Here is a 23,807-nt window from a genome sequence, read left to right as displayed (position 1 = left end):
TTGAAAAAAATTCCATATTCATGAGAAAAACTGGTCAGGAACCAAACCAACTCTCCTGCATTTGTATTTATAAATTCAAACAATAAACCACCATCTCATCTAATATTAGATTAATAAAATAAAACTTACATAACACAAACTCTGGCATTATGAAATGAAAATGCAATTATTTTTGTTTTGCCTTCTTTGTTGTTATTGTTTTTTTTGTTATTTTCCTTGTCTATCTATTTGTACTTTATTGTTTACATGTACTTGACGTGCGCTCAGCTGACGTCACTGCCAGAGATGCCAGCAGCAAATCTGTGCTGGGAGCTGCGCAGCCGCGCTGCGCATCCGTCGGCTGAGCTGGACAGCGCAGCCATTTCTCTGTATCCTTCATGAGGAAAAATACAGGCGGATGGCGGTTTGTCCATCAAGGACACAATTACTAAGCCGACGTGCGGGAGTCATGACGTTAGCAGCACACACCGAGGCTGAACCTGAACTCATCACCGACTGAGATCCGCCAGCTCCAAACTTTCTCCCGATCCAACGCCTGCGCAGACAAACAGGCTGTCTGTCTGCTGCTTTGTGTTTGCGTGTGTGTGTGTGTGTGTCAGCCATGGAGGGAGATCTGCACGGAGACTGCAGCGACGTCTCGACTCTGCATGTGAAAACTGAAGCGGTCGATGAGAATCCATCTGCGCTGGTTGTGGGCAGCCGAGAGCCGCCTGCGCCCTGCGGAGATACCGCATGCAGAGGAGGAGGAGGAGGAGTGGATCAGACTGCAGAGGAGCTGGCTGACAACACAACTACTCCTGTACTGCTGTGTGAGTGCACACATTAGCTGGTTTTAAAGGACATCAAATGAAGAATTTAATATGTTTAGCTGTTAATTTCCATCTAAATTCATTCAGATCAGCATGTATAACATCTTTTTAAATGTTTTGACATTAATGTGCCTTTTGTCTGTCCTGTGCCTTTAGATCCTGTGAGCACAGACCGCTTCTTCACCACATCTGGAGATGGGAAAACCTACCTGAAGATAGCTCCAGGTGAGAGGATCAATGAGACTTTTACTATTGTGATTGTTGTCTGTGTCATCAGAATAAAATAAAAACACATGATAGAGTATATGCACACACCTGCACAAGAGCTTTCTGTGTAAGAAATGATGAACTATTAGTCAATCAAAAGGTTTTAAACTTTTCAAAAACCTTTTATAGTAAAATAACACAATATTAAATTTGGCTTATACAAATAGCATTTTGTGGCAGTGAAAACTTCATTTATTTAACTTAATTGGATCTCATCTCTTAAAGGAACAGCGTGTAACATTTTGGGGGATCTATTAGCAGAAATGGAATATTCAGAATTGTGTTTTCATTAGTGTATAATCACCTGAAACTGAGAATAGTTGTGTTTCTGTTAGCTTAGAATGAGCCTTTCATATCTACATAGGGGAGCGGGTCCTCTTCACGGAGCCTGCCATGTTGCTCTGCCATGTTTCTACAGTAGCCCAGAACGGACAAACCACACACGGGCTCTAGAGAGAGCCTTTAGAGTTTTTACGTTACCTGAAGGCCACCGTAGTTCTCCGACACGCTTTTGAAACTGCGGTAACGTGAGCCGCAGAGTGCAAAACCATGGTACCACTTTCTAGATTTTGCCAAATTATACACACTGTCCCTTTAAAGGATAATTTTCATATCCCAAAAATGTCATGTATTGGAGCTCCAAATACAATTTAGTTTATAGAAATAAAGCCCCTAAAAATCATCTTTAGGTATTATTTATTCATATTTTAAAGGGTCACTTTGGTATTATTTCAACCTGGACCCTATTCTCCCACGTTTTTCTGTCTAACTCACTAATAGGAACAACAATTTCTGAAAATACTCCAGTATTGAGGGAGAGCGCTGTAGACGGCAGCTGCTAAACAGGCCGCAATGTTTTGCTATTGGGGCAAGCTGGCACCGTCATTTACGTCCACTAAAACTGCTTGTTTTTGCCATGACAGGCTCTGATTGTTATTATAAGTGTCTGACATTATAATAAGAGTCTCGCTCAAGGAGAAGTCTCGTTATGAAATCTGGCGAGGTGACTTGTTGCAGAAAGACAACAGTGGAATAGAGGAACACATCCATGGTGGAAACGTGAGCGCCGGCCGGGCAGAGTTTGTTGTTTTGGAGTACAGAAAACGTAGCTTAGTGTTATCTAAAAGATTGTCAATGTCATGGCTGAATATTTAGATGATTTTGACAATGTGGATGAAGTCTTTGAAATCGATGGCCGCCCGTATTTATTTGAGCCAGAGCATACGGATATTCAGATTTCACAATTTGACTTCACCTTGAGCGGGACTTGGACACAATAACAAACAGACCGGATCAAGCGAAAGGTAAGAAAAGGGTTTTATTTCTCTGTAGGGTCCTTTCCATAATGTTGTCAGACACTTATAATAACAATCTGAGCCTGTCAGTGGCAAAAACAAGCACTTTTAGTGAACGTAATGTTGATGCTGATCACTTGCCCCAGCAGCTTGTTTCACGGTTGACGGTTACAGCGTTCTCCCTCAATATTGGACCAATTTCAGAAATTGCCGTCGCTATTAGTCCATCACACACAAAAACATGGGGAAATAGGGTCCAGGTTGAAAAACCTGGGGAAAAAAGTGACCCTTTAATGCTCAAAAACAACTCCCAACAACCCAATAACTGTCCGCAGCTGTCCTGATTTGAGCACGGGAGTATGTGACATCACCTTATCCAACTAAGCCCCGCCCACGTCAAACCAGTGAGAAGAGAACAGAGAAAACAGAAAATCTCTCATGTGAAACAATGAAAACTGTTCTGACTTTGGCAGAAAATAATGTGTGTTTTAGTAAGAAGCTGGTTGAGAAAATACATTTTTGGGGCATTTGAATATATGTCAATATATCTCCTCCATACACTTTTACATATTAAGCGAGCCCACAGGTCACCGCAGTCACCCGTGTCCTCTCCTCTCCCCCAGCTTCCGCAGTCACCTGTGTCCTCTCCTCTCCCCCAGCTTCAGTGATGCCGCCTGCTCCTTCAGATAAGACGCTTCATTCCGGCTCCGACTTCTCCTCCAAAGCCGTGTTGTGTCTGATCGAGGCGGTCGGCCGCCGCTGGGGCCTGTACGAGACCCGGGAGCGCTCGCAGCTCTTCCAGAGCGTCCAGGAGGAGATGGCCTCCAAGGGGCACATGCTGCCTGTTGAAAAGATCCGCCGCAAGTGGAACAACCTCATTGTCACGTACAAGAGGGTTAAAGACCGCAGCCGGGAGACGGGCCACGCTAAAACGTCCTGGGAGTTCTTCGATGTATGTAGTTTCCTTCTAGCATTCTATTTCCACACAGGGATGCTTGGTCTGCCTGTATACAGACTGTGTTTTACAGCTCTAGAAACATGTTGATATGTCTCTGAGCTTTGCATATTTCACATGAAGGACAGATGTAATTGTTGTGGTTGTTTGCTAAACCCCGCCCTCCAACAACAGCGAATGTGCTTTCATACCTCGGCACCCAAAGTCAGGCACAGCAGGCCTGACAAGCTTTGGGTTTCCCCACGTTGACGCAGTGTATAGTGCTGTAGTCAGAGTCAGTGTTACATTGCTGACAGTAGCATAGAGCCGAAGGTGTGTTCATGGTGCTGAGAGATCAACTGATGATCACCTGATCTTGGTGCCACATTAACTTGGGTTGTTTAGTTCCTCTATAGATGTGTACTTAGACCTGGATACGTTGCCATTGCTCAGCCTTGCTTCCAATTTCTTTCCAGTGGCCACTTGTGGTATTGCAGCAAAAAAATCCCCTGCGGGCCCAAAAGGCATTTTCACCCCTGTAACTCTCTTTCTCACACTTTTTCATCCGCCCGGCTGCCTTTATTTGTTAATAAAAGTGTAAATTGTAGTGAAACTGACTTTAAGCCAACAATATCAGGGGACAAATTGTTATTTATGAAAATAGAAATCTTAATTTTTGTCTTAAAACAATTGTGATGTCTGATGTGTGTTGCGGTTTATGAGGCTAGGGTTCTGGGGGGTTGAGCCCTAACCCTAGAGCGGCATAGACGGCGGCAGGGGGGGCTCCAAATCTGAATTTCACCTAGGGCACCAAAAGTGCTAGAGACCAGTAGAGCACCATTGTAAAAGAGACGTCTGTAAAACTGTTGACAGGACACCTTACTTATAGCTCTTCCTATTATGAATTTTTGATCCATGGAGGTTTTATATTTGTAAAACTTTTCCTCGAGCCGAGAAAGCGATTTAAAAATATGTGACGTCACCGCAATGTAAAGTCTACGGGCCGAGCGTAAACTCTACTGCCCATATGGGCCGCATAGTAAACCCTGAAACTAGTAAAACTGCGCTAGGCAAACAATTCTCATTAGATTGTATAGGCGCCATCTTGGGGTCCGGCATCCATTTCTTCTAATTCATCCATGATTTCCTCTCTCCGTCTCTTTGTATGTCTTCCCTCACTCTAGCTGATGGACGCCACGCTCTGCGACACCGTTGGCACTCAGATCGTCAACAACAAAAGAAACAAAGGCTGCAACGCCGGTTCCACGCTGCCTGGTCCTTTGGCAAAGATCGCTGCGAAACCACAGGTTCCGCCGCCCGCCACCCTCATCCGCCCTAATGGGGACTTTGCTTCGACGGGTGGCGTGGACTCGGCGGGTCAGGGAGCCATCGGTAGCGCTGCTACCATTACCTCAGTGGCTACTGCCACCGTTAGCCCGACAAACACTCCAGAGCTCAAGCCCCTGATCATCCTCAACAGTGACATTGTTGCGACCACTATTCATCCAGCCACCATGGGGCCATCTCCGTCTTTTATCTCTTCACCTTGTTTCACAGAGACAACTTCCCCTTCCCTCGACTCGACTAGCAACGCAGACCTCAACGCATCGCGCTACGTAGGCCGTAAAGCTCCGTCGTTCTCATCAGGCGTCATACCCTTTCGCCTCAGTAACAACCAGAACCTCCTCGGCCTCTCCTCCTCTTTTCCCCCTGCTTCCCCCTCTCTCGCGTCATCTATCCCCACTACGTTATCTGCGACAACCGAAGGACAGAATCAGAAAGGGAGCGAGGAGCGAACCAGCGTCGCTTTGTTCCAGGAGTTTCTGAAGCGACAGGAGGAGCAGGCCTATCTAGACCGGGTGGCTCGCCGCAGGGTGGAAGCCCGAGAGAAGAGGCGCGAGAGGAGGGAGGTACGGATGGCGGAGTCCCTCGGCAGGGTAGCCACGGCCCTGGAGCTGCTCTCCTCCAAACAGGACACCGTCATCGCCCTCCTGCAGAGACTTGCTGATCGGAAGTGAAAAAGTGGGGAAAAGCCTGGAAACTTCTTAATACTCCTGTTGTGTAGTGACCGCGCCCGAGTTCCATAATGCTACTGAAAAGCGTTTTACTCTCCTGATCTTACTGTGAATAAGTAAGAGATAATGTACAGCGAGCCATTGTTGTGAAATAAACCCCTCCGCTGTCTGGGTTTATTTCACAACAATGACCGGCTAGCTGTACATTATCCTGCTTATTACACGGCTACTTACTTAAGAAATCAATAATTTGATACAAAAATATAGCAACCCTTAGCAACGGTCTGTTATACAGTACATAGCAATGGTTTGTTATACAGAAATAACAAACTGTAGAACGCTGTGATTGACCAATCAGAAGCGAGTATTCAACAAAGCCGTGTAATAACTTTTTATAAATCACATGAGCTGCTCACTTTTCTACATGAAGCATATAGTGAAATGGGGTGCTATCGCGACATGCTTTACATTTTAATGCATTTCAGTTTGCTGCACTAACATCCAATAAAAACATGAACTTTGAGACGATAAGATTTTGTCTGAGCGATAATAATAAGAATGGGTTCACATTTTTTCAAGTCTTATCTTTACTGTCAATACTGACGCGCCCTTATGAAACATTGAAAAAAATGTTGGTCTATGTAAAAATTCCTCCTGTTCACACTGGTCAACAAGAGGTTCCTTCCTAATGTAATTCCAATGTAAGTGATTTGGGACAGTTTTTGAAAAATCTAGCAGGTATCTTACGAACTTACAGTCTTTAGTACAAAATTTCCTTCCAATATTAGCTTCAGCTGAGCTCTATAATGCATGTTTGCACAAAACGTCCCCCACATTAGAAAGTATGGCCAGTATGGACAGCGAATGAATAGATATCCATGTGGGTGTTGGTTTAAAAAGGACCTATATTGCTTTTGTGCTTTTTCCCCCCTTTCCTTTAGTGTGTTGTATAATTTTTAGTGCATGTAAAATGTCTGTAAAGTTACAAAGCCCAAAGTCCACGCCAAAGGGAGTTACTCTCCCCCACAGAAACACTGCTCCTGAACTGCCTGAAACGCCTTTCTTGAAGTCCCCCCTTTTCTTCCGTAACGTGGTGATGTCACCAAGTAACACATTTGCATAATACCTGCCTAGCGCCTAGTTTAGCACTAGCACGCCCTCAAACAAAGTTAGTTAGAGTGGAGCTGGAGCGGAGTCCGAAGAGTTTGGTTCGGTTGACCAATCACAACAGAGTGGGCCAGCTGACCAATCAGAGCAGACTGGGCTTTTTGGCAGGAGCTCAAACAGAGCGTTTCAGACAGAGGGTGAAAAGAGGTGCTGCAGCACAGCCGGTATGAGAAAAATAAAGCGTTTTTTGAACATTAAAGCATGTAAACATGTTCTAGTAGAAACCCCGAATACAAGTGTGCACCTGAAAATGAGCATAAGAGGTCCTCTTTAAGATAGACTTAAAAGAATGTGAATCTATCCATTAAGGCAGAAGCTGTGGTCCTGTCTACTCTATGAACCCGCTGTTGATCTCCCTTTTCATGTGCCTCTATTAGAACATCTTAGATATCAGTGACATGTTTTTCCCACTAGATGGTGCTTTTCATCTACCAATAGTTTTTTGGTCAGATGAGGTTTTCATACAAAGTAGTGCCATCACATTAAACTTAAATGGTTTCCCTGTTGTTTTCCGTGACCCTTAGAGTTCACAAAGAAATTAAAGGCTGTTCCATAGTGAAAATTATACAGACATGAAGGCTACAGCATGTGACTTTCACTTGGTTTAATACAAAAGAATAGTTTCATCTTTACCATGAATGCCCTGTATTTCTAATTTGAATTATTTCTGTTTCAAAGATAAAGTTTTACTGCACATTATGTTCTTCTATGCCGCCAATCCTTTTCCATGAGAACATTTTCCAGACCTTTGAACGTGTTTTTTCCTGTTCAACTTTAACTTTTGAGTCAGTATCCTGCCCCTTATCTTGCCTCTGCATACTTTCACTTTCACTTTGCTTGGCAGCAGCAAGAAGGAAGCTGGAGAGAGGACCGGTCCGAACAAAAAAAACTTTACCAAGTTATAGACTTCTCAGAAACAGTGTTGTTACCCAGAAAGTGCTGTAAACACTGTCATTATTCAGACATGATAGTTGGCAACTTGGGTGAGAACAGCCCTGACGTCATGACCGGTGCTGAGCAGGATGATCAGGGGGAACGTGAGTATGAAAATAAACTCTTTATCCTTAAATCTTTTATAGTCTCTCTGTTTTTAGCTGTCTATTAAGACAAATGACAAATGATTTAAAATAAATTGGACTTTATTAAAAAGGATTTTACTTTTGTTTTATAGGACAGTTCATCACTTTGTTCCTCATCACAGTCACATGTCTCCCTTTTCAGCCAACAGCTTCCTGCATGTGAGGGCTGGTTAGCTGAATTGTTAACTGAGGGTTTTTTGTCTTTCCAAGACTGACGCTTTAACCTATTATGTAACTCTGAAGGAGTTATAGTTACACTTTGCAGCAAAAATGTAGGCCTACTCGCATTTTATTTTCTCTTTGCGGGCATTATTTACTCTTCTGCTTTTCTTTGTGTATAAAATAGGTCAGTACATAATGTTGATTCTATATGACTATGTTTTTTGACTATGCTAAAAAGGTATTGGTATTGTTTTCACCTTTTGTGTGTGGCAAAATGTGGTCTAGAGACACCTACTGTAGCGGGAACTACCACAGAGGAGGTTTTGAGTACTTTGCCAAGTGTTCATATTAGTAGGGGGGTAGGAAGTGGGGAAGGGGCACACACACACACACACACACTTTATGCCCATTGTCCGATTTGGCATTGTGGCTGCTTAACACATATTAAAAGAGAAGAGCAAGAAACATTCACATTTTTTCAACAAACTACCTGTTGTTGGCTGTGATCAAAGCACACTGGTATGCTTTAATGACCTGGGCTGATAGTTGGGGTGAAGCATTCCAGTTGACTCCTCATGTGTGGTCTAACATGCTCCTTCGTGAGCTGAGGAAACACTGTGATCATTTAGTAATATAGTCTGGGTCACCTTCATCTGAGAGGTCTGATTTCACATTAGACCATTTCAGCTGTGTATGTAAGCCACATCAACACTACATACTGTATAAGGAAATGCAAAATCATGAGAATGTCTTATATGCATACAGGTCATTTTTGGAAAGTTGGGGTAGACTACTCATACAAAAACTGAATTTTCTGAAAAAGTAAAAGAAGTAAATAAAAAAAATGCATAAATAAATATCATAGTACACCTCATTATGGCTGATATACCACCATACAGTATACCATACACCACATTTAGTGTATTAACCTGCACTGTATATTAACATCAGCAACAAATGTTGAATATGTGAAATGTTATGTATTTGCGATAATGTAAGTGCAACACTATTTGTACACTTAAATAAATCAGGCTGTTCTCATACACCATTTGTAGCTATAGGCTACCTACGAAAAGTAATTCTCTGTAATTCAAATACATCCCACGAAATCAATTCATGTGTAATCCATGTAATCGTGAACCAGGAAGTATAAAGGATGACAAACTCCCCGTAGGGAGGAGGTAGTTTTTTTAAGTAGTTTTGTTGCCTAAACCCAACCAAGTTGTTTCCTGTGAAGACAAAAGTCTATTTTGAAAAGACTGGAGCGGAAATTGACACGTGTGTCATGTGTTGCCGGACATACGTAGGAAAACGCTGAAAAGTGAGGAATAACTTTACCTTAACTTTGCGCCCTCTCTGTGTATGTGCCCTCTGTGCCCTCTCAATAGTAAACTATAATGTTGGATGTTATAGGGACTGTGATAAACCTTTTTACTCAGATTTTATGTATATGGTGGTGTGTTCTATATACTATGAAGGTTTTCCTAAAAGTAGATCCCCTGTATCATGATACGTATTGTATCGCCAGATTCTTGCCAACACACAGCCCTACTAATGTTCACCATCACATATGAGAAATAAGAACAATAGTGACCAAGGTAAGAGCAGCATTTAATTGTTGTAATCTTTTGTGTTTGTTGAATTCACAGAGCCCTTGAGGATCATGCTTCTTGGGAAGAGCGGGGTGGGCAAGAGCTCGAGTGGGAACACCATCCTCGGGCGACAGGTGTTTAAATCCGACATGAAGCTGAAGAGAGTCACCAAATACTGCGAAAAGGAAAGTGGGACGGTTAAGGACGTGCCCGTCACTGTGACCGGTAAAGGTAAAGATGTGCCTGTCTCTTTGATCGACACGCCCGGCCTCTTTGAAACCGACCGTAACAAGGAGCTGATTGTGCGAGATATTCTGAAGTGCGTCAAACTGCAGGAACCAGGACCTCACGTCTTCGTGTTAGTCGTCCCCGTAGGAAGGATGACTCAGGAAGACCAAGACACCAACACGCTGATCGAAGTGATGTTCGGCCCGAGAGTGTGGGACTACACCATCGTGCTGTTCACCCACGGCGATCGCTTGGATGGGAAAACAATAAACGACGTCATCACGGAGAGCGAGGACAATCTCCGCAACTTCATGCGCAAGTGCAGCGGCGGCTTCCACGTCTTCAACAACAAGAAACCGGAGGACCCGAACCAGGTGACGAGCTTCTTGGCAAAGATCCAGACCCTGGTGGCCCTGAACGGAGGGAAACACTACCAAAATGCCCAGTATCCCAAACAGGAGAGGAAGATCAGGGAAAAACAGGAGAGCATCCTGGCGGAGAGAAATGCTGAGATCACCGGCAGGGAGACGCAGCTGCAGGAGCATTTCCAGGGCCAAGAACTGGAGATGAAGAAGAGGGAGCTGTGGAGGAAAGAGGAGGACAGGTCAAGAGAGGCTGCAGAGAGTTACATCCGCAGGACCTCCCACATTTGGAAATTCATCTTCTTCCTGGGAGGAATAGTACTGGTAGGTTTGGCTCTTGGAGAACTAATTGTGTGGCTTCCGGCAGTAATTGTGATTTTGATTTTGATTTTCTTCAAGAAGTCCATTCTACGTCTGTTCATTTCAGGAAAAATACCATGGCTTTCTAAGAAAATCCAATAGGTTCAATAGGCCTAGGTGTGTTTTGAGATACTTGGTGTCTTCAAATGAAACTCTGGTTTACAACATGAGAAGTCATATATACGATATGCTTGGCGTCATGAGAATACCGCTGCTAAGCAACGGCAATATTAACGTTACTGTTGCCGTCTAGAAGCCACAGAGACTAACAATTTAGCAAGCTAGTAAGTGGGTAAAATAATGCAGGAAATGCAAAGGCATAATGACAGAGGAGAAAGATGAGGCTGTTGGGAAAATCAACATTTTCCGGAGGACCTATTATAAAATTACAAAGAAAAACAATATACGACTAAAATTGCAATATATTAACATATTATGCGCTGAAAAATTAACTTCCAGTCAGTTTTTATTCCACATCACAACTCGTGATCTCTGAGCTGTCAGAAACTTTCCACTCAAGAGGTTGTGAATACCACAAGAGGGAGGAAGGGGGGGGGCGTTCATATGCACTCTTCTCCTGAACATGGTAAACACACGCTAAAGGCTCTGCCAGTGTTTGGTTTGTCAATTCTGAGCTACTGTAAAAACATGGCGGACTCCGTTAAGACGACCCACTCCCTATGTAGATATAAACGGCTCATTCTAAGGTAACGAAAACACGATTCGTATTTTCAGGTGATAATACACTAAAAAAACATATTTAATATTATATTCTATTTCTTTCAATAGATCCCCCTAAATGTTACACACTGCTCTTTTAATTTGCCCGTGATCCCATTATTCATATTATTAAGTGCTATAAATGTACTCCCTTAGCTGTCTGTTTCTGTACTGCATTTACTCATTCTAAGGTAACAAAAACATGATACTTAATTTCAGGTGATTATACACTAAAGAAAACATGTATATTAATATTATATTCAATTTCTGCTGAGAGGTGCGTCTGAATCATACACACTGGACCTTTAAATGTATCCATTTATAATTAGAAAACAAATGTTTTTGATTTCATAGTTTTCTCACTCTTGTGATTAAGACTTTTAATCCACTCTCAAGTAAGACAACTGTAGAAATTGCGAATAAGATACATTATGTTTGAAGTGGTATTCACTGTTTTATCATCAATAAGTCTAGAAATTAAAAATGTAATGATTTACTCAAGCAATTCTTCTCTTTATTTTATGATTATATTGTAGTGTGCAATATGACTGTAAACGTGATGCCCTCTGGTGGTGGCTTTAACACAATAGCACTGCTGGGTGTTGCCTTCAAAGTCGGCTCTAATCGTGGTGATTCAGTAACTTTGTGGGCGTGTCTGTGTGTTTGTGTCACTGATAGTTTCAGTTTCATTTCATCTGTTGAGGGACAGCAGAGGTAAGACGCTGTTTTGTGATTTTATCAATGATTAACCTGCAGATTTTTGAACAAATGTGAAGTTTTTCTGGTTCCATGTACTGCAGTTTTTTGTGAAACACTTGTACATGAACATGAGGGGACATAATAAACGTATATTGCATAATGCAGTGTGTGTTTGCTGAACTATGTTTGCTGTAGCCTCTACTAGTGAATTAGAATACAATAGAAAAACAGAAAAACAATCATAGTCATGTGTGTTGTTGCATTAATTCATTGTTAGAACGGTGCATTATAGACCAGAATCAGGCTAGAATATTCTATTTTGTGGTATTGTTTTTCTTTCACCTAAAACTATGCGCATTTAATGGTGTTCCTTATGAAAAAGGTTGTATACTTCAAGTTTATTTTATTTACACAACTAGTTTACACATTATGTTGTACTGCAACTAAGTATACTTATATATATAGTATATATATATATATAGTTTACTAGTTTTATACTTTATAAAAAAATAATGTAGGTTTCCGGACAGCTTTTAGAGATGAGTGAACTTCCACTTAATAAGTCTGACTGGAAAACCTCCTTAAAGCCAGCTGGTTCCTCCCGCGCGAGGCAGCACATTGCCGCCTTCTCTCGAGGGCTTTTTGTTTTTGTATTTTTGAAGTGGAGCGGATGAACTTGCTTTAGGAGGCGATGTGGTTTTACGTCCGCCCTAAAGCACATGCAGCTTGCTGGGCCTGTAGTCTCTGTTGGATGTAAAGTGTCTAGGTCTTCCTGCAGAGATCACTGCGTTTTAGCTGTTGGAATTTATCCTAGAACTGGTAGGTGCAACTATGTATTTAGTCACACGCCTTTTTTTATCAAAGAAAGAAATGAGTTGAAGTAACCTGTCCTCTGTGGGTGTAACCAAAGCTTACTGGCAGCTATCTAGTAATTGGAAAAGAGTGTGGTTAGTTTATTGGCATCTGTATGAGCCACAGGAATCTAATCTGAATAAATATAGATACACTGTAACCTGTATACTTTCAGATTAAAAGATAAAATATATAAATATTAAGGCTGTCGATTGATTAAACTCTTTAATCGCACATTTTTTATCTGTTCAAAATGTACCTTAAAAGGAGATATGTCAAGTTAATACTCTTATCAACATGGGAGTGGGCAAATATGATTGCTTTATGCAAATGTGTGTATATATTTATTATTGGAAATCAATTAACAAAACAAAACAATGACAAATATTGTCCAGAAACCCTCACAGGTACTGCATTTAGCATAAAAAAATATGCTCAAATCATAACATGGCAAACTGCAGCCCAGCAGGCAACAACAGCTGTCAGTGATGATAATAAAGTGGGCATGTCTGTAAAGGGGAGACTCGTGGGTACCAATAGAACCCATTTTCATTCACATATCTTGAGGTCAGAGGTCAAGGGACCCGTTTCAAAATGGTCAGTTTTTCCTCACCAACATTAAGTGTAAGTTTGGAGTGTTATTTAGGCTCCTTCGCGACAAGCTAGTATGATATGGTTGGCACCAATGGGTTCCTTAGGTTTTTTAGTTTCATATGACACCAGTTTCTAAACACTTTTCGTTATTTTCTTACACCCCTAATAGATTTTCACTTAAAATGTAAAAAATACATATCCCTTCATCTTTTCTGCTGCTGTTTCGTACGGTAGGACGTCCACTGCAGTTTTCTAATCCCAGTCTTGGTCTTGGCATAGCGTAGCTAGAGGGGCACAGTGTAAACAGACCACAAGGACAGCAATCCCTCACTGGCTTCCCACCTGCCAATCGTTTTCTGGAGGGCCCAACCACCAGTGTCACCAATTGGCCCTGGACATGTGCAGTGGTGGGCAAAAGAAATGTCCCCTGCACCACCCAGGCAGACAAAAGCATACTTTTAAGGACAAAAATGTTTCTTCTGTTTTTGAGATTGTACTTCTCCGGTAGACACTCAAAGAAAGTTTTTCCAGGTATTTAAACAGGTATGTACAATAAAGTTATGAATGAAACAACTGAACTAAAAGATGTAATGGCAGTCTAAAAAAAAATTTTCATTCATATTTTTTTTGTTTGTTTTGTTATAATTTGGAAAAAAAAGGAGGAATGGAGAGGAAAAGAACCCGGGGAAGAATATTTGTTGATGAAGAAGAAGAAGAAAAAGAAGAAGAATTTATGGACAGGAAAAGCCCAAGGAAAAGAAAGAGAGTCAGATATATTGAAGATGATAAGGATGATGTTGAGGAGGATGAAGAAGAAGAAGAAGAAGAAGAGGAGGAAGAAGATCAGGAAGACAATGAGCAGCCAGGCACATCCGCTGAGAACACCCACAACCAGAGAGCACAAGAAAACGGTGAGTCTTTACAGCCATGCCATGCGATATGCGCAATATTTTCTTGTCCTGCTAATGAATATGCTGTTTTCTTATGTCTCTCTTTAATTATGTCTCTTTATGCAAAAAAATCTAGGATTCTTGTCTGTAACCTGTGGAAACAAAAAGGGCATTCTGCATATAGATAAGTTCGAAAGGGGTAAGCGGAAAACTAATACTTGTTCGATTTAGCTCACAATTAATAAAAAGAAGTAAACTTATTTCCTTATTATTTTGTCCTTTTCCCCTTTTGTTTCTAATTTGTGTTGCTGTATGGGGACGCATACCGCTATAGGTGAGGCATGTATCGAGAGTGGGGACCACTGGTTTGATCCTCCTGACTTCGAGGACTTTGGGGGGAAAGCCTCCAGTAAAAAATGGAAACAAACTATTTCCCATAAAAATAAGCCTCTGCAGTTTTTGTTTGATGTAAGACTTTTTTGTGTCCTTTATGCATTTTTTTTTCTTTATTCAAGAAAATTAGAACAAACACAAGATAAACTTCTCACTATTATCACAGAAAGGATCCTTAACAACCAAGGGATTTAAAAGGAGAAGAAGTGAGACTATAAAGGTAACGGAACGTCAGAATTCAATGTGATATAAAAATTCATGCCTTGACGGTGATGATGAGTCTTGTTTTGTTTTTTTTCTATATTCTGCCAGCAAAAAAAAATCCTGTCACGTAATTGCATCACGAGTTCATCTGAAGGTTTGTCTGCCTTTTTTTTAATGTAATTTAAAGGGGCTCTATGTAAGAATCAGAAATAGCTTGTTAACAATGACACTTGTGGCCGCTAAGTCAACGACAATCAGCGTCATGTTGCTCGCGCTCGCGCTCGGGCTCGCATTACGTAGACACGAGAGAGCATCGGTCGAAACAGTGAGACGACACACACGAGACTAAACGTGATTAGAAACATTAGCCAGCTAAAAACACAATATCACTATATTTGGGAGTTTGCATAGTCTCCCCGTGTTAGCGTGGGTTTACTCCGGCTGCTCCGGTTTCCTCCCACAGTCCAAAGACATGCAGGTTAAGTTAATTGTTGACTCTAAATTGCCCGTAAGTGTGAATGTGAGCGTGAATGGATGTCTGTCTCTCTTCGGGTGCACGCATGACGCCACATCCGTTGGATTTTCCTGGAAAAACTGACCCGTATTCTTCACATTAAAAGCAGTCTACAGGAGACGCAGAAAGTCTCATTTTTTAGGTTAGGTTACAACCTGTTCAAACATTGGCAATAAAAAATAAAAAACTTACATACAGTCCCTTTAAATCCGAAATTTAATTCAAATAAAAATAAGCAGTGTGCATGCCAAGTTAATGTTATTCATTTGTTTAGGCCTACCAAGTAGTACAATTATAAAGTGTACATCTTATTATATCCCTGTCAAAGAGTCAGAAATACAGTCCGCAGAAGAAACTGAGGAAGATGATGTTAAAGACGACAACTGGAGTCCAGGTAGTGAGGAACCGGCACCGGAGACAGAGGAGGATGAGGGAGAAAAGGCAGCGGCTGAAAATGGAGGAGAAGTTGTCGACTCAGGAGATGACGAGAGTCAAGAAGGGGAAATGGAAGATGACGATATGCCTGCTGTTGCTGAGAACGGCGAAGACAACAGTGTTTTTGAAGGTGACGTTTCCTACAGGAATCATCATCTGTATCATCTATTATTGAAATGAATGTTAACATGTTCGGCTACTAAGTGATTACCTGTGTGAATATCACTCTCCATCTTTCAGAAAGGGAGACAAAATCGATCACTTCAACACCCAAGAAAAGAACATCATTAAAGAAGGAAGTAAAAGTTGTCATCAAAAGGCTTCCAGAGGTAAGATGGAGAGAAACTTGTTTTGTTTTTTTTAACAATTTCAAGTTAAATGCATCAATCTGGTGAACTTTGAGAGCAAAATTACGAGACTAGACCTATGAAGAACTTGGTGCTCGAGTAAACAATTTACCCATAACATATATAAACGGACGACGCGTCTCCACTTCCTCCCACTGTACAAAAGTGAAGCCAAAATATCCCGGATACGAGAGCTGCCAACGTCATTTGGAGCCAGAGTCTGCGCAGTAGTGATCGAGAGGCTATCTTGCACATTTGAACCAATTACCTAGTTAAATAAATTAATCTTAAAGCAAATACATTTTCAATATGTGATTTAAAGGTATCTTAACCACATGAAATCACGTGATTTCCACTGGAGTCAGAGGCAGGGATGGCAGTTACCGCTTAACTGACCTAGTTAGCTTTCAGCCCGACTAGTTTTATGTGGTGTTACTTTTTTTTTCTCTATTATGATTTAAGATTTAGCTATTGTCTTATTTATATGGGAGCCTATAACATGCTCAGTTACTAAGATTTTAGAGCATCAAAATTGAAATTTGATTTTTTTCAAAGCGTACTTTCGGGGGCGGACTATTTCATATCTTTCCTTTTGTGAGGAAAACAGAGAAAGCCAGCGCAACTCTGAGTTATCAGAGGAACTTTTGAGGGTGGATAGCTTGTATGCAACAGCTCCAGACTCCAAACTCCATAAAAAAACGGTAGTAATGCCAGACATACTGTCATTTACTGATCTTATGGAGGCAACAGAGTCAACTGCACATATGAACCATAATACTGATCTCTGCTGATGATGATAGTCACTTAGTACCATTGAATGATGATTCTGTATGTGCTCTAATTTCAGGCCACGAGAGGTTGTCAGTCCAATGGAATAAAGAATCTACTAGAAGGTTTGTATTAACATAATAATTGTACTTTAATATGTTGACAGACCAAAGTCAGGAAAGCTAATTCCACAATGGACCTTGACCAGCTGAAGAGGGAGAAAATAAAAATGCAACTGAAAGTCTTGAAGCTGCAAGATGAATACTACACTCTGAAAATAAAGGAACTTAAAGGATGAAACAATTTCACTGGAGCAAGCTTGCATGGTAAGAATTCACGCACATTACTTTAATATCAATGACATGTATATGTACTGTATAGCCTACAGTATATTAGGGCTGTCAAAGTTAACGTGATACTAACGCGTTAACACAAATTCTTGAGATTTGTACCTCATAGTGGGCTCAGTTCTAAAGCTAGAGTGAAGATACTGGCATCATATGAACTAGAAAAACTTAAGGAATCCATTGGTACCAATCACGTCATACTAGCTTGTTGAGAAAGAGACTAAATAACGCTCATAACGTCATATAGAATCATCAGAGCACTGTCAACTGCCATTTTCAAAGGGGCCCCTTGACCTCTGACCTCCAGATATGTGAATGAAAATGGGTTCTATGGGTACCCACGAGTCTCCCCTTTACAGACATGCCCACTTTATGATAATCACATGCAGTTTGGGAGCAAGTCATAGTCAAGTCAGCACACTGACACACTGACAGCTGTTGTTGCCTGTTGGGCTTCAGTTTGCCGTGTTATGATTTGAGCATATATTTTTTATGTTAGATGCAGTGCATGTGAGGGTTTCTGGACAATATTTGTCATTGTTTTGTGTTGTTAATTGATTTTCAATAGTAAATATATACATACATTTGCATAAAGCAAGCATATTTGCCCACTCCCATGTTGATAATAGTATTAAATACTTGACAAATCTCCCTTTAAGATACATTTTGAACAAATAATGTGCAATTAATTTGCGATTTATCACGATAAACTATGGCGAATCGTGAGAATAATCACGATTTAAATATTTGAATTGATTAACAGCCCTAGTATATATCTATATTTATTATGTATACGGGTTGGAAAATGGGATAATGCTAATCAGTCAGGGATCACTAAGGGTTTTTACTGGTATACCTAAAATGACAGTTAGTAAAATACTGGTCAAAAACTGCATCACTTACTTACTTGCTATAAACTTGCAACATCCACTTGAGAACTGAATTCAATTTCGGTGGCTAGTTTCAAATGACTTTGACAGTGACGTCATGCTTTTTTTCCATTTGAAAACTGGAAGCAGTAGATACCCAAGCAAGTTGTGTGTTGTTGAGCAGTCCCAACACACCTTTCTCTAAAATGTGTGTGCATATCTTTGCCTGAACACCATTTCCTAGCAACTATTTCACTACGCTGTCACGCCAGGTCGGTCATGCTGAAGAGACCCATGGATCTCAGGTTAGGTCAGCTGTGGAGTTCTCCCAAAATCTGTCTGGACTTAGTAATTCACTGCATTTGATGATGAAAGGCTTTTTCTCCCTTTCTTTAGGGAGCGAAAGCAAAAATGAGTCCCTCTCAGGATTCTGGGCCAATTTAATACTCCGAGCCACTTGATGACTATGGACCCAGATGTCAACTTGAACTCTTGAATTCTCGAAACGTGACCTCAATCACTGTGAAAGACTAGGATTACCGCCTCGCAGATGTACGCCTCTGCCAACCAGTCAAGTTGCAGTTTACATCCATGTCCATCCAAAATGTCATCATTTTATCTTATTAGATATTTCTGTGAAGTTGTCATAATTAGCATTTAGGTTTATCAGACTATTAGCTGATCATTTTCCATTTCTTCTTCTTGCACTGATGTAAAGAAACGTTACGGAAAAGTAGCAATTTTGAAATCTTTTGGGATATTTTTGTAATTCACTGGCTCTTGTACTGGGCTGATTTTTACACCTATTAGCATAGACAAATTAGTAAACATGTTTTCAGCTTTAGGAGAGGAAATGTATCTCACACATGGACCTAAATACTAAAGATAAATGCAGGGAATCCATCACGTGTACTTTTTTTAATGATAATGTATGTCTGCCAAAACGTTATTTCCGCTTGTAATGTAATGTCCTTGTTCTTTGTTTGGTTTATGTTGATATTTGTAGATTGAAACAGACATTTTATTTGTGCAGGATGTACGTAAACAAGGTGAATAGAAAACTGCTGTCAGTCATCTGGTAACTACAGGGCACAGATATAGTTAGAAAGGCATTATAAACGTATTTGCAAAAGTCTCAAAAAAGAACGATATTTATTACCAGCTATGTTTGCATTCACATTTAACATAAAAAATGCAATACATATTCTTGTTTTGTACATTTGTATTTACAGATCAATCAAAGCAGTGAATAATAAACAGTTGTTACTACTAATACAGCGGCTATTCTGTCATATGTTCTTCTTCTTCTTCATCATTTTCCACCTCCTCATCATCATCATCATCATCGTCGTCTTCATCAAAGTATTTATCCTCCGCGTCTCTGCTGACTATGTCCAAGTTGTCGTAGTCGGGGTTCTCGTCCACCTCGCTGTAATGGACACAAGCACTTAGAATTACAGACTTTAAAAGCAACACAAAAGGTAACTTCTTCTGGAGATATAACTTTAACATTATAATGAATTCACTTTTAGTTCGCCACTATGTTTATTACTTTGTATATTAGGACAAATTTAACATTTACAGTGTTTACATTTGAAATTTCCCACTAATAATAGAAAAATACTTACTGTTTAAGTACAAATGGGATCTCAATGTCATCAGCACCTTAATAGCTACAAATCTCAAGTTTCTCTGTCACTGATATCTACAAATGAAGCTACAAGGTGGCACTACAAGAAAGTCCACCACTTGAGACAGCAGGCATTTATAGTTGTTGCTCTTGAAACTTTTTAATTCAAAACCATGTTTATTGTCACAGCAATACATTTTCAAAAATGCTGCTCACTCAGAAGTTATTTACTTATCTCATGTTATCTAGAATAATTCCTATTTTTTTTTTTATTTTAAAGCCCCAAATATCCTATACTCAGTAGATATTTATATTTGTAGTTGAGCAATAACACATTAACGCAATCCATCTTTCGGAGATTGTAGCGGGCTCAGTTTCAAAGCTAGTGAAGGTACTGGTATCATACAAAACTAGAAAAACCTAAGGAATCCACTGGTACCAACCAGGTAATACTAGCTTTTCGTGAAGGAGGCTAAATAACGCTCCAAACCTGAGCTAAATTTTTGGCGAGGAAAAAACTGGCATGGCCATTTTCAAAGGGGTCCCTTGACCTCTGACCTCAAGATATGTGAATGAAAATGGGTTCTATGGGTACCCACGAGTCTCCCCTTTACAGACATGCCCACTTTATGATAATCACATGCAGTTTTGGGGCAAGTCATAGTCAAGTCAGCACACTGACACACTGACAGCTGTTGTTGCCTGTTGGGCTTTTTGTAAATTGTTTTGTGTTGTTAATTGATGTCCAATAATAAATATAAACGGTAAACATATTTGAACACTCAAATGTTGATAAGAGTATTAAATACTTGGCAAATCTTCCTTTAAGGTACATTTTGAACAGATAAAAATGTGTCATTAATTTGCGATTAACTATGGACAATCACGCGATTAATTGCGATTAAATATTTATATCGATTGACAGCCGTAATTTGTAGTGTTACATTGTATGAATGCCCATTGAGCGGTGGTGTGGCTGACCTGTAGTTGAAATCTTTGTCTTTGCCATCTAGGAAGCGCTGGTGCATCTGACTGATGAACTCCTCCCTGAGCAGAGCCTTCTCCTCTGGGGTGGGCTGCCGTTCCTTCTGCTGGACAGCATCGTCTACAGGAGGGAACAAAGAGAAAGACACGTGATGACTGGCAGAACAGAGAGAGAAGCACTCAGAGGATACAGGGAAAAGGAGAACAGAGACAGACCTTCTTTGTCTCTTCACTTCAATCCACAAGAGCAACAAAAACTGCATTTAATTTATAACTTCTCACCATCGTCCTCATCCTCCTCCTCCCGTGCTCCCTCCTCTCTCTCCTGCTCCTCCTGCAGCCGATTCTGGATGAGACGCTCCTGGTAGGAGTTGAGGAGGAGGTGGGCGAGCCCTCCTGCGCCTCCCGCCGGCGCCCCCGGTCCCCCCTGTGCATCGTCCTGCATGGCCTCTTGGGAGCGCTCCAGCACCTAAAACATACAGAAATTACTCAAAAACACATACTGAGCTCAAAGAAACTGCCTAAACTGAACTAGTTAGTTGTGAAATGAAAACTGCAGCATGCTCTCACCTCCTCATCAGTCAGGTACTGGCCAATATATTGTTCATACAGCAGCGGCTCCCTCGTCCGCATCTGTTCCTCACTGAAATACTCTCCCTCTAGAAGAGGAGGTGGGGCAGAGGAACAAAGGGATGACGAGGTGGGAAGGAAAGAAGAGCGCAGTGCTTTTGTTTAATGTAAAATGAGTTTACATGAGTCTTATTGAAAGAGGCTGGACAATTCTTGTGCTAAAGAACTCTTAACTGATATGAATCAATATATTCTTTGTTTCAGTTGACAAAAAAAATCCCCTACCCGTCTGCAGGGCCCTGAGGGCAGCGTAGCGCTGGTTTCGAACTCTTGTTCTGTTAGTGAAGGCTGCCGCTCGTCTCTCTATCACATTGCTGTAGTGAAGAGCCCGTGGGTCTGAGCTGACGTGGGCAAACGCTGACAGGTCCCGGGGCTTGAGGCAGGCCTAGAAATGGGGCAGGTAGGTTAGCACAAAAAAATGTGTTGTCAGTATGCTAAATACCTTTTGCCAAATAATGAATGTGCTGAGGCAAATTTGTGATTTGTGATATATAAATACTTACATTTATATCAAGCAATTTTCAATAAACACAAGACAAAAACACTGATAATATCCTCTAATAAATGTGTTACAGTGAACCCCAGTAAGCCTGGTCTTAAAGTAGCAGTAGGTAGAATATTTTTGGCATCATCGGGCAAAAATTCCATAATATCTTTTCAGCATATTGTAATTCAAGTGTTCTCAGAGAAAACTAGACTTCTGCACCTCCTCATGGCTCTGTTTTCAGCTTTTAAAAAATCTGGGAGACTTTGGCCAATCACAGGTCATTTCAGAGAGAGAGAGCATTCCTATTGGCTGTGCCCCGGCTGGTGGGCGGTGCTTGGTATTTCCTCAACTTGATCTCAACATGGCTGCTGGGTCACAAACTTTCTCATTTTACAGCTAAACAGTACACTACAAGATGTTTCTGAAAACATTTTAAGCGAGAAATAGGCATTACAGTATCACGATATTGATTCATACTTGATCAGCACTGCCTAGTTTGACCGTTTGATCGGAATTCGCGAGTGATTGACAGCCGGCTATCATAGACGGTAGCTAGACAGCAGACCTCAGATCTGCTCTGATTGGTTGTTTTCCTCCGGTCTGTGAAATCTTGCAGATACCATTAGGAGCACCAGAGGACACAGAGGCACATGATTTTTTTTTCAGATTACCTGTCTCATGCACTACTGTCAGGATATAGTGACTTGTTTTATAAAAATAACTTTTTATTAATCATATTTGATCCAATTCTACCTTGATCCTTAATTTTAGCCCATCAGACACATGATCCTCTGTGTCTGATGCTGCCCAGGACATATACACACATCCACACAGTGAGTGAGCTGTGTACACACGTACATGGTACCTCTCCAGGAACACCAGCGGTCTGCTGCTGTACTGATGCAGCAGCTCCTCTCTGCGCTGCAGCAGGCTCAGCTCAGCATCTCCTTTCTGCTGGCTCTTCACCATACTTCCACTCATGGCCACGGCCTCCACCATGGCGTTCACACAGATGGACTCCGCCTTGCTCACGAACTGTGTGAGATAAGCAGCCAGTAAAGCAGAGTGATGAAGCAGTGTGCAGGTATTTGCATTGCATACAAAGCAGAGGGGTGATCTCACCTGGATGTCTGGTCTCGGCTGCAGGGTGTCTCTGTCTGCTGGGCGGTGGAAGTCGCATATCTGGGACCGTGTCACCGGTTCTTCTGGTAATTCACTTTTATCTTCACTGTCACACAAACTCGGTTGTGTTTTAACCGGAGGCTCGACGATTTCCCCCCACATGATGAGCTACCTGTTAACCAGCGCGCTGACTGACTGACGTGTTTCCTTCCAGTGGCTCTTAATGACGACAACCAGCTCACGTTGCTGTGACGTTTCTGTCCTTAAAGTGACTGAATATGTCGTCACAGACACCGAGAAGGACTGGTACAAATGTCTCTATTCAGTGTGAACATTCACGAACGAGAAACTGAAGTAATAACAGGTTAATTACACACATTCATGTCGCTTGTTTTGCATTAGCTATGTTTTTGTCGCCATGCTGGTCCGTCATAATTATTGACCCCCTTTTCCCGCTGACTGAAGAGTAGTTCCGCTCTGTGCTGCTGGTTTCTGTCGCCCCCTGCTGGTAACTTTGTGACATAGAAAGAAGAAATGGAATAAATACATAAACATACATTTTTTTATTCCAAATATATGCAAGGTGTAATGTGCTAGGTTTTCCTAGTGTTCCAAAGATGTACCAATATTTATGATTTCTTCTTAGATTATTACTATTATATTTATTATTATTTTCCTTTATTTAACCAGGTTAGTCCCATTGAGATCAAAGATGTCTTTTACAAGGGAGAGCTGGCCAAGATAGCAGCAAGACAGTTATAGTAAAAGTAACAGACAACACATAAATTAACAACATTAAAACTTGCTCACACAAAACACTTGCACACAGACAACCTGGACTGCAGCGATTTCACCAGAGCCTTAAACTCAATCAATATTATACACATTAGCCCACACTTGCCACTGCTAAAGTATTTAGAATATGAGGAAACAAAGTGGTCTGACAGACCCTAGTGGCTCAATTAAGTGAAGACTTAACTTCACAACTGATTTATCAATGACATGAAATAGTGTTATTTTCATTCATATGCAGCAGGAAGAGAGGTGGCAAT

The 23,807-nt window shown here is 41.1% G+C and overlaps 5 protein-coding genes and 1 long non-coding RNA gene across 11 annotated transcripts in view; 5 read left to right on the top strand and 1 right to left on the bottom strand.

The window, feature by feature from the left end:
• Positions 1-198: 198 nt before the first annotated feature.
• On the top strand, positions 199-5,561 carry LOC119501069. Of its 3 annotated transcripts, none has more exons than XM_037791151.1 (4): positions 199-809; positions 966-1,034; positions 2,995-3,323; positions 4,490-5,561. In XM_037791151.1, the coding sequence occupies exons 1-4, from the start codon at positions 602-604 to the stop codon at positions 5,321-5,323; spliced, it is 1,440 nt and encodes a 479-aa protein (XP_037647079.1). In that variant the 5' UTR covers positions 199-601; the 3' UTR covers positions 5,324-5,561. The 3 variants fall into 3 exon arrangements, with proteins under 3 accessions (XP_037647079.1, XP_037647081.1, XP_037647080.1); XM_037791153.1 differs by having other exon boundaries at positions 200-809; positions 3,058-3,323; XM_037791152.1 differs by having other exon boundaries at positions 207-809; positions 3,031-3,323.
• A 1,731-nt stretch (positions 5,562-7,292) lies between these two features.
• Positions 7,293-10,575, top strand: LOC119501073 (GTPase IMAP family member 7-like). The gene is made up of 2 exons (XM_037791158.1): positions 7,293-7,524; positions 9,378-10,575. The coding sequence occupies exons 1-2, from the start codon at positions 7,452-7,454 to the stop codon at positions 10,370-10,372; spliced, it is 1,068 nt and encodes a 355-aa protein (XP_037647086.1). The 5' UTR covers positions 7,293-7,451; the 3' UTR covers positions 10,373-10,575.
• Positions 10,576-11,313: 738 nt separating this feature from the next.
• LOC119501356 (ABC transporter F family member 4-like) lies at positions 11,314-16,879 on the top strand. 3 transcript variants are annotated; one of them, XM_037791683.1, is made up of 9 exons: positions 11,314-11,704; positions 13,795-14,046; positions 14,162-14,224; positions 14,360-14,493; positions 14,585-14,638; positions 14,731-14,776; positions 15,465-15,701; positions 15,812-15,900; positions 16,766-16,879. In XM_037791683.1, the coding sequence occupies exons 2-9, from the start codon at positions 13,800-13,802 to the stop codon at positions 16,820-16,822; spliced, it is 927 nt and encodes a 308-aa protein (XP_037647611.1). In that variant the 5' UTR covers positions 11,314-11,704; positions 13,795-13,799; the 3' UTR covers positions 16,823-16,879. The 3 variants fall into 3 exon arrangements, with proteins under 3 accessions (XP_037647611.1, XP_037647610.1, XP_037647612.1); XM_037791682.1 differs by lacking the exon at positions 11,314-11,704 and adding an exon at positions 12,424-12,508; XM_037791684.1 differs by lacking the exon at positions 11,314-11,704 and adding an exon at positions 13,369-13,678.
• Positions 16,877-19,038, top strand: LOC119501357. The gene is made up of 2 exons (XR_005209806.1): positions 16,877-17,012; positions 18,299-19,038. It is a non-coding gene; the product is annotated as an uncharacterized LOC119501357 (long non-coding RNA).
• Positions 19,031-23,212, bottom strand: ccdc97 (coiled-coil domain containing 97). Of its 2 annotated transcripts, XM_037791681.1 has the most exons (8): positions 22,972-23,212; positions 22,756-22,940; positions 22,492-22,668; positions 21,372-21,531; positions 21,087-21,175; positions 20,799-20,985; positions 20,514-20,637; positions 19,184-19,331 (listed from the first exon to the last, which is right to left on the bottom strand). In XM_037791681.1, exons 2-8 carry the CDS (start codon positions 22,915-22,917, stop codon positions 19,184-19,186), a joined length of 1,047 nt encoding a protein of 348 aa, XP_037647609.1. In that variant the 5' UTR covers positions 22,918-22,940; positions 22,972-23,212. The 2 variants fall into 2 exon arrangements, with proteins under 2 accessions (XP_037647608.1, XP_037647609.1); XM_037791680.1 differs by lacking the exon at positions 22,972-23,212 and having other exon boundaries at positions 19,031-19,331; positions 22,756-22,917.
• The window catches only part of LOC119501353 (myocardin-related transcription factor A-like), a 51,125-nt gene continuing 49,939 nt past the window's right edge, over positions 22,622-23,807 (top strand). Inside the window, exon 1 of the mRNA XM_037791677.1 lies at positions 22,622-22,717. The gene's annotated coding sequence lies outside the window, so the exon portion shown is untranslated. The remainder of the gene's footprint in view (positions 22,718-23,807) is intronic.

Source organism: Sebastes umbrosus, chromosome 14 (genome assembly GCF_015220745.1).
Source record: "Sebastes umbrosus isolate fSebUmb1 chromosome 14, fSebUmb1.pri, whole genome shotgun sequence".
Taxonomy (NCBI): domain Eukaryota; kingdom Metazoa; phylum Chordata; class Actinopteri; order Perciformes; family Sebastidae; genus Sebastes; species Sebastes umbrosus.
This window is presented reverse-complemented; position numbering and strand designations above follow the sequence as displayed.

Bases quoted from the DNA above. Each gene is read 5' to 3' on its own strand.
- LOC119501069 (XM_037791151.1), top strand. From the start codon at position 602: ATGGAGGGAGATCTGCACGGAGACTGCAGCGACGTCTCGACTCTGCAT. The intron at 810-965 runs GTGAGTGCACAC...CTGTGCCTTTAG, and splicing joins AACTACTCCTGTACTGCTGT to ATCCTGTGAGCACAGACCGC. The intron at 1,035-2,994 runs GTGAGAGGATCA...CCTCTCCCCCAG, and splicing joins CTACCTGAAGATAGCTCCAG to CTTCCGCAGTCACCTGTGTC.
- LOC119501073 (XM_037791158.1), top strand. From the start codon at position 7,452: ATGATAGTTGGCAACTTGGGTGAGAACAGCCCTGACGTCATGACCGGT. The intron at 7,525-9,377 runs GTGAGTATGAAA...TTGAATTCACAG, and splicing joins GCAGGATGATCAGGGGGAAC to AGCCCTTGAGGATCATGCTT.
- LOC119501356 (XM_037791683.1), top strand. From the start codon at position 13,800: ATGGAGAGGAAAAGAACCCGGGGAAGAATATTTGTTGATGAAGAAGAA. The intron at 14,047-14,161 runs GTGAGTCTTTAC...AAAAAAATCTAG, and splicing joins CCAGAGAGCACAAGAAAACG to GATTCTTGTCTGTAACCTGT. The intron at 14,225-14,359 runs GTAAGCGGAAAA...ATACCGCTATAG, and splicing joins TATAGATAAGTTCGAAAGGG to GTGAGGCATGTATCGAGAGT.
- ccdc97 (XM_037791681.1), bottom strand. From the start codon at position 22,917: ATGTGGGGGGAAATCGTCGAGCCTCCGGTTAAAACACAACCGAGTTTG. The intron at 21,532-22,491 runs GTACGTGTGTAC...CCCCATTTCTAG, and splicing joins TGTTCCTGGAGAGGTACCAT to GCCTGCCTCAAGCCCCGGGA. The intron at 21,176-21,371 runs GTAGGGGATTTT...CTCCTCTTCTAG, and splicing joins CCTCAGGGCCCTGCAGACGG to AGGGAGAGTATTTCAGTGAG.